Here is a 9,124-nt window from a genome sequence, read left to right on the forward strand (position 1 = left end):
ACCTGAACTCCCCAGTCCTGCCTGAGGACGCCCACAGAGGACATTCCTTGTGCAGAGCCCATAGGTGCCCGACTTGACCCATCTCTGCAAATCATACAGCCGCAGTCATTGCTGCAGCCCATGAGCACCGTCCCCCAACGGGCACTGCCTCTTGGAGGCCACGCAAGAAGGGCATGCCTGCACGCACCCTCTCTGGCCCACAGTCACCCGCCCTCAAGTGTGAGGGGCCCAAGGAAACAGACTCCTGAGGAATCCCAGGAATTGCTGCAAGCATCGCCTCCGCACGCAATCGCGTGAGGAAAGCAGTTCTGGGATGGTTTGGTTCTGCCGGGAGCCAGGGCAGGATTTACACCCCCTGGCTGGACCCGGAGGTAGCCTGTCCCTGGTAATCCCTGAAGCATCACACAGAGCAGGGAGAGGAAGGCGGCAGTCCACCACCCCACCCCCCCCAACCCCGGATGCCAGCTCAACTCCCAGTCCAACCGAGCAGCTCCATGGCGATGCATTCATCCCCGGAGCAAAGCCCCCAGCACAAAAGCAGGCACGTGGCCTCACCGAGTTGCCCCTCGGCAGACAAAACCGTCCCCCGCTGGCCCCCTCCCCAGTGCCCTCCCATAAAACCCAGCCCCTGGAAGGGCAGACAAAGGCTGCTCCCACCGCTGAGAGGGACCATCTGCAGCAAGGAGCCTGCAGAGCAGGTGCAAGGAGCCTGGGCTCAGGGAGCAACATGTTTGCTGCTATTCTCCCGACAAGCTCCCTAGGAAACCCAGAGGATTTGATAGCTATTAAACCAGGTTCACGCTTAGACATGGGCCATTGCTGCTGCTAACAAGCACAAATGCCGAGGAGATGGGAGGAAACACAGGAGACAAAGATTATCCTGACATTGAAGTCGCAGGTTGTAAAATGGGGGGGAATGGGTTGTAAAAACGGGGGGAATGAAATAAAAATGCTCCTCAGGTCACCCCATACCCTGGGACAGCTTGCAGGGATGGAGCTCCTGGCCAGGACGGGGCGAGTGTGACCCAGCACTCAGGATGCTTTAGCAGGGGCTTTTTGGTGCCCTTGGGCTGAACATTTATTGCCTTTAACTTTGCCTTCCTCTCACTCTGAGCTGGCCACAGGGGTGAGCACCGTTACCTTAGTTAGCCCTGACCAGCTGCAACAGCCACTGCTTTAATACCACTCTCCCTTTCCTGCTATCCCACCATCCCATGAGCAGCAAAGCCAAGGAACAGCATCCAAGCAGCACAGAAAGTCTCCTGTGCTCAAGCAAATGCCATGCTGCAACTCCAAAGGTCAGAAACCTTCATCTGGATCCATCCATGCTCCAGCACCGCTTTGCTGTCAGCAGAAGAGCTACGGCCCCAGGGCAGGTGAGGAAGAGGAGGCTTTGTTCCTTCAAGGCATTATTTTGTTTTGTCAAAGCTGCAGTTTGATAGGAAATTGGAGTCAGGACAGCTGCTTAGCTCATGTCTACCGAGAGCCCTGGCTGCCCTGCTCTGCATTTTCTGATTTTAATGAGCAGTGATGGGATTTCAGGGTGATTGAGGGAAGCATCCAATGTACTCCAAGCCCAGCGTGCTGAGAAAAAGGTAATGCAGGAGCACAAGGACATCCACTCCGAACATGGAGGTCCCCCCAGGGGTGAGCAGCTCCCGCATGTAACACTATATAGGTACAACCACAACTGAAAAATCGCTTTGGAAAGCACGGTGTACTCACTGGCCACACCTCCCCTCCGCAGGCTAGCAGGACACTGCAGCCCTGCAGAAAGGAGCCATTTGTCCCCAAAAAACTACCCTAGATGAGTCTGTGACAACCGCAGCCGTGTACGGACACGAACATCAGGTAATGTGGACAAAAGGACTGCTGGAGTTGGACAGTATTCTCTGCTTTAGAGAAACGTGCATGACTGCATGCGGCCCCACCAGTTTAACTACAGCTTAAGTCAACGTAAATCACAGGCTCAAGCCCTGGCTTTAGGTGCCCGTCGCATCCCAAACACTGCAAAGTTTGTGCAAGCACCTGGTGAGCTGGTTCAGGGAGATGACCTGGGTCAGAAGCAGCACCAAGCAGTGCCAGGGGCCCATGTGCTCTGCCAGGCAGCACATGCTGCACCAAACACTGGCATCGGTGCAAGGGCAGTGGGGACCTGGCACTCTGTCTACTCTGGAACACTGGGAAAACACACCCCGCATCAGTGTGATGCCAGCGCACGGGGCTCAGCGTAAAGCGGTGGTCTCAGTTTCAGACAGCCTCCAGTCAGGGAGGATGTGTCAGTGAGTGGTCTCCTTCACTGTTCTCGCTAATCACCTTCTCAGAAGCTGCCCTGTGCCCACCCTGCTGAAGAGAACAGCCACTGCAAGTCCCGCAGCCTGGAGCCTCAGGGATGTTGGATATTCACAAGTTACAGACATTCAGCCTGTTTTCATCACCCTCCCATGCATGCAGGAGCTGCCTGGCATTGCCTTGCTCCCAAAGCCCCATACCCCACCCCCGCAACGTCACCCCAGCCTTACCCTGTCTAGGAGGTTGTCTTGGAGGAGGGTCTGCTGCAGTGCCGGGGCCACCTCCTCCAGGTGCAGCACGTGGCAGAGGTCAGTGAGCTCCTCCTGCCCCAGGGACCCTGTGCCTGTGCTGTCGAAGCTGTCGAAGAGCTCCTTGAGACGAGCTTCATACTGGTCCTGCTCAGCTTCATCCATCCCATAGCCTGCCACGCTCACCTGTGGGGAGAGACAGGGCCAGTGAGCATTGACCACAGCACCCCTGGCATGCAAAAGCAAAAAACCCCAAGGGCTGGTACAGGGGCAGCCCACAAAGCTGTTTGTGGCCATGTTTGCTTGTGTTAAGTGACCCTGGTGCTCTGCCAGTGCTCCAGCCTCTTCTGCCCCACTGGGTGAAGCCAGAAGTTCCACAGCAGAAAGACCAAGGGGGGAAAAAAAGCCTGCAGAGTCAAACCCTCCAAGTGGGGACAGCCCTGGTGGCTGGGGCAGCCCCAGGTTGCACATCCCTACCTGCCACCTCGCCCTGGCTCCACCAGCAGCTCGTTTGGCTCAGCTGGAGCAGCTGAGGTGCCGCAGGGGAAAATTGTTCCCTTGAGCTCTGCTGGTTCCCAGGTGTTGCAGGTGATGCTTTGCCTGCCTTGGTGAGAAGGTAAACAACCATCACAGCAGCAGCAACTCACCAGTGGCAGGGAGCAAAGCGTGGGGCTCTGCCCGCAAAGGGGGACACAAAGCCCAACCACCGCCTCTCCTCCCACCTCGAACACTTCAGGCCAACCAGCCACTGCATACACCACCCTCCATGAACACAAAACACGTCCCTGCACCAAACACGGTCCTTTTTATGCCCACCTGGGTGCAAGGAGCCCCAGTGCACAGTCAGCCCCGTTGGTGCCAGCGTGCAGAATCTCTGCTTTCCTCCACAGCACCAGCACAAAGCCCTGTGCCTGGGAAGGGTGTATCCCCCCGCTGGGTCACTGCTCAGCCCCATGGCACCCACCGCACTGCTCTGCTTTAGGTAACTTCAGATCAAACCCAGTCTGAAGGCCGAGAACTGTTTGACAGGGGACACTGCTAGGGCAGCAGCAAACCCAGCCCTGGAGCAGAGCTGACCCCAGCACAGAGACAGCTGAAACATATCTGGTCTTCTGCACCAGCAAAGAAAGCCCAGGTTGTTTCCATGCCACTTGCCCAAGGCCTTCACCCTCCCCTCCAAGTCAATGATTTTTATCTCCCATCCCATGGCTAAACCCGACCATCACAGCCCCAGGAACTCTTTTGGCAGGGCAGCAGGGAAGGAAATTTCCTTTCTGAAATGAAGGATTCAGCTGGCATCCACATCCCCAGCCTGGCTGCAGAGCTCCCCACTGGCTTGGGGCAGCAGCAGCGTAACCCAGTGCCACGACACAGCCTCAGTGTGCACAGCCACTGCGGCAGCCAAGCCACCAGCCCAGGGGACTCGAGAGGCACCGCTGCCATCATGCAAGGGGGCAGCCGGGGGCAGTGGGCATTGCAGGGACCTGGTGCCTCAAGGACGCAACTGGGCACCCTGGGATGCTCAGCCAGCTTCAGACCATCACCCAAGCACCAGCCAGGCATCCATGTGAATTCTGTTTTGTCAACGCTACCGCAGGTTGCCTTGGCCAGATTTCCCAATGCGGGGGGGTCCTATCCAAATCCCCTCACCATCCAGCCCTGCTATGGAGCAGCCACCTCCTCTCCTCCCTCTCTCAGCATCACAAGGTTCCTGCAGCTAGCAGCTGCCTGTATCGCCAGCAGTGTACACTAACATCCCACAGCAAGCAGGGCTGCCCTGACTGCAAGGTGCAGCCCAGTTTTGCCCCCCTGCCCACCACCACAGCCTCAAACGTGCTGATCTTCCAGGGCACTGTGACCTGCCACATCAGCTCACAAGCGCCCCGTGGTAGAGGGGCCAGCAGAAAAGCCTGTCCCACCAACATGGCTGGGTAACTAGGAAACCTCCAGGGCAGATGCTGCAGCAGCCATGTCCTTGACTTTGCTGGCTGCAGGAGCAGATGCTAACGCAGAGCAGCCCTGGGCTCCCGCACCCGCTGAGGGACACAGGGCTGGCACCAAGTGGCACACAGAGTCCACAGGACAGAAATAGCCCAGCCTGGCTGTCCTTCCTCCTGTGTTGACACAGGCAAGGATGGCAGCATCACCATAATTCTTGAGAGTGGGCACAATACCTCCCCATTCCCACATTGCTGTACCTGAGCCTTGCACCTCTGGTGTCCCCTGTATTTTTTCCCTGCTCAGATGCTCTTGAGCTGCTTTAGCAAAGCATCCAAGCGCTGCAGGGAGGAGTGAGGGTGCAGAGGAGTCAGCACCCAAAAACTCAGGTGCTTGCAAGCAGAAGGAAGGCAGCAAACTACTTTCCATTCTTATGCCAGCAACCCCATTTCTCCCCCATACCCATGGTTCAGCACATAAGGGACTTAATAGTGGCTGCTGCTGGGTACCAGCACTGGGAGACCGTTGCCTCCCTGGCCATACATCCTGGCAGCCCCAAAACTGACCACCGAGCCTGCAGCAGAGGTGCCCCCCACCCATGGAGCTTCCCAGGCATTTCTGAGCCTCTTCTCCTCAGGGTCAGCCACCCCCTGCCCCCCAGAGACCTCTCCAGCACCTGACCCTACTTCCACACCACCAGAACCAGTTCCACCAGTTAGACAGTGCGGAGATCTAAATGCCACCTCCCAACATGTCCCTGAGCACCCATGCTGCTGGAGCACTGGGGTCACCCCCTCCCAGTGCCATACCAGCAGGCAGACTCAAAAACTTAGCCCAGATGAATCCAGATGGGCTGAGGAAGGAGGGATGGCGAACCCATAAAACCAGCAAGAAAAATACAATCCCCACAGGAGAATAGCATCGGGTGTATGGTCCCTGCCTGGGGCCAGACCTGCCCTACAGAGTTTTTGGCAAGGGCATGGTGGCCTCAGCAGCTTCGTGTGTCCCCATGGCAAGGGACAGTCTGAGCTCACTACGCTCCGCAGCAGCTTGGTGAGACCCAGCCACCCCTGTGCAGCCCAGGGAGGGGATTTCTTGCCTTCCAGCATAAAAAGCATCAGAAATAAATAAGGGCAGTGGTCTTTGCCTACCTGCAGTCAGTCAACGTTGGCAAGCTGCCGGCAGCAAGGCGATCCCGCACGCATCCTGCACAACCTCCATCTTAGAAAGACAGCTCCAGCACGCAGCCGGCTGCGCAAGGTGACCCAAGATGCCTACTCCCAGCTAAATTATTCAGCAGCACTTCGAGAAAGGAGAAAAAAAAAAACCAAACCACCCAGCCTCCTACCTGATGAGCTCGCAAGGCTGCGTGGCATCACCCAGCAGTCAAAATAATGAGGTCAGCGGCATCAGGGACCCGGCACGCACAGCCACCCTCCACACCCGCGCGCCAGAGCTGCCTTGGAGGGTCGGGGCTGGGAGACTGGCAACAGAGAAAGGGCTAATAGGGGAGGGGGGGAACACAAGAGGCACACAAAGCCCGAATTAAACCCCAGCCTTTCATCTCCACTCCAGATGGGCCAGCAGCTGAGATGCAGGAGGGCGCCCAGAGCTGGCAGGATAATAGGGGCGGGCGGGCAGCAGCTGAGCGGGGGCTCCCCAGGCCCCTGCAAGGAGCAGAGGGGCCGTTCTCTGCACAGGGCATCACTTTGTTCAGATTTATAGCTGGCCTTCTGTGTCATGTTAAGTCCCCCAAAATGACTGGCTTGAGCAGTCGGCACAAAGGTGAACGTTTAGAACTACTTGCAGTCATAACCACATTATTCTTCATTTCTGTTCTTCCTGTAACAAAGTCCTGGGAAGCAAAGCACCCAGGGATGATGAGAAGAGGAAGTTTTCACCAGCATTTCTTTCCTTCCATTAAATCCACCCCCTCCTGAGAGCCAGATAACCTTCACGGTACACAATGTAGAGGCCTGATATGACTAAAATCTCAGCTAAATTTAACTCAAACAATATAGGCTTAAACAGTAATTACCGCTTCGCATATTAAGCGCCTGGAATCAATATCAACCTCCAAGCCTTACCCTCAAACTAATGAAGACACAGATTACCTGGTCAATCAATGGCACAGTCAGCTAAAACCACTACAATTAGCACACCACCTTTTTTTTTTGGGTGCAAAATAGTCTTAATGCAAACAGCAGGTTTGCTGCTGCACAGTGGCACAACATGGAGACTCCAGGGATGCTCTGCTCAGATGCCCCCACGGGTTGCATCACCAGCAGCTCCTCTCCAGGACCATGGGCTACACCACCTCCATCCCAACCAACCCTCCACTGAAGGCAGCGGCCCCAAGCAAGTCAGCTCCTTCAGGGAGCAGGCAGGAAAATGCTGCTTTTGCTGCTACTCTTAATTACCTCGACTCAGCCAAGGGCCTGGCAATTCAAAGTAAGTGCCCAGTGGAGCGGCATCATGTGGTCACCTCCAAAACACAAGCACTCGCTCCCTGAGATGCAACCATTCGGTAGCGTTTGCCCTGTGCTGAAGAGCAAGGCCACACGTGGGCAGGTTAAAAGCAACTTGCCCTTCCCTCAGCACTTGTGACAACAGGGACGATGCAAACACAGCTGGCAAAAGCCACCAGGACCTTGTTTTTTAATGGCAGGGTTTATGATGAGGTGCCCAACAGCCACCAAAACCAGACATCTGAGCCCTTGCTGGAAAGCCAGGGCTGAGGTTGTCTCATCTAACTCATTACCTCCTTCCCCTAATGAACCATCTCATCCATCGCAGCTGTGGCTAAGCTGCTGTGATTCACGGTGCACACCCCCAAACCCCCACACCGCTGCCTGCATCAGAGCAATTTCTAAGCTCAGCTCACCCTGCAACACCCCATCCCTTCTTGGGGAGCAGCGGCTGCACAAAGGGTCACACTGAGAAACCAGAGGGAAGGGGGGAGGGGGAAGCCCCAAAAGGACAATGAAGCACCCAACTATCGGTAAATCATTGACAGCATGCCCGGCTCTTCAAGGGTCACCACCAAAGTCAGCTTTACAGCTGGCGGTTCCTCCTCCCCATTGAGCACGGTCATAATTTTTGCTGCCCCGCGCTGGCTGCTTTGCACCTCAATACCCGCCCCCCTGTGCTCCCCAAACCACGGGCAAACCCTCCAAAGTTGGCAGAGAAAAGCGATCCTGTTAACCAAGCTCCACTCCAGATGAGCAAAGCAGCAATGGCAGAGAAAGCGCTATAAATTTATGTAAAGAGCTTCAAAAGAAGCGCAGTGGTTTGAATATTCACACCACCCGGTATTTGCATTGTAATGGAGCCTTTCAATGAGCAGCCTGCCCCTCCGCGAGGAAAAACAAAGCGCCCATCTGGTTTCATTTTGCAAGTCGGGCTGGAGTTGCGCTGCAGTGACTGGGGGAGCCCTGGGTGCGTTAAAGCCCAAGGTACCAGCACAAAGCAGATTATTGCAGAAGTAAACAAAGTGACCCGGCAATTTCTCCAGCGACGCCTCGCGTGCCGGGAAAGGAGGGATTCCGCGCATCCCGGGATGCTCAGCCCCGCGCCGCGGCGGGCCGTGCTGAATCACGGCGCTAACGCCGCGCACCCACCGCGGAGCCTCTGCCCGTCACCCCCGGCTCCGCGGGCAAACGGGAAAGCCCAGCGCGATAGAGGCACCCCCCCAACTTGGCACCCACTTGGACGACAAACCCCCCGGGCACCCAGCTCCAGTGGGTGCCCCCCCCCCGCCCCGGGCTGTTGGATGTGAGCCCCAGAGGTGCCGGCCCACGGTTTGTGGCCAGACAGCAGATGCTGCCGCCACCCCCGCGACAGCCCGGGCTTCGCCAGTGACAAACCTGCCGCTACTGGGCATTCCGCCCGCCACGGCCGCTGCGCCCCCAGCCCGGCCCGCCGGGCGCTGCCCCCAGCCCGCCCCCCCGCTTCCCGCCGGGCGCTCCGGCATCGCTGCGGGGACAGGGTGCCCTGGCCAGGGGGGCGACCAGCACTCTTTGCCGCCCACCCCGCCGGACCACGGCGGCTTTTCCGTGGCCACTGCCTGCCCACGCCCCCGCAGCCCCCCCCCTCCACCCACGCCTCAGGACCCCACGCCGAGCACCCCCAGAGCCCAGCACCGCCCTGCGCACCCACCTCTCCGCCTGCGCCCCCGGCCCGCCGGCCCACCGCCCCGCGCACGCCGGGAAGGGGCGGGCTGGCCCCGGCACCGCCCGCGGAGGAGGGACCGGCGGCGGTCACAGCCGCCGCCGCCGCCCCCCGCCCCCCCCGGTAAACCCCCGCGGTGCCCGGCGCTGCCCCCGGCCCGGGCTCACCCGGCGCGGCTGCCGGTGGTGCGGAGCGCTGCGGCGGGGAGCGGGACCGGGGCAGGAACTGCCTTCAAATGCGGGGACGGCCCCGGGGCGGCGGCGACCGGCGGCCTTTGTGCGGCGGGGCCCCGCTGGCACCGCCCGGGACCGCCCCCGCCTGGCGTCAGCGGCGCCCCCCCGCCCCCGCAACCGGGGACAGCTGCGGGGGGCCCGCTACGCGGCCTCGCAGCCCCACCGAGGCCCCGTCTGGCCTGGCGCCCCCCCGGCTGTCATCACCCCAGCCCTGCACTTTCCTGCATCCCTGGGTGGCATCAC

The 9,124-nt window shown here is 58.7% G+C and overlaps 1 protein-coding gene across 9 annotated transcripts in view; it reads right to left on the reverse strand.

Moving 5' to 3' along the window:
• Nucleotides 1–8,915, reverse strand: part of NIN (ninein) — a 65,021-nt gene extending 56,106 nt beyond the window's left edge. For 4 of the 9 annotated variants that reach the window (XM_040600668.1, XM_040600673.1, XM_040600672.1 and 1 more), the window contains exons 1-2: nt 5,630–5,812; nt 2,523–2,726 (exon numbers count right to left, since the gene is read on the reverse strand). In XM_040600668.1, the coding sequence (XP_040456602.1) occupies nt 2,523–2,705 (183 nt within the window). In that variant the 5' untranslated portion in view covers nt 2,706–2,726; nt 5,630–5,812. The other 5 variants (XR_005828878.1, XM_040600670.1, XM_040600669.1 and 2 more) reach the window with 5 other exon arrangements.
• Nucleotides 8,916–9,124: the final 209 nt, after the last annotated feature.

This window comes from Falco naumanni, chromosome 7 (assembly GCF_017639655.2).
Source record: "Falco naumanni isolate bFalNau1 chromosome 7, bFalNau1.pat, whole genome shotgun sequence".
Taxonomy (NCBI): Eukaryota; Metazoa; Chordata; class Aves; order Falconiformes; family Falconidae; genus Falco; species Falco naumanni.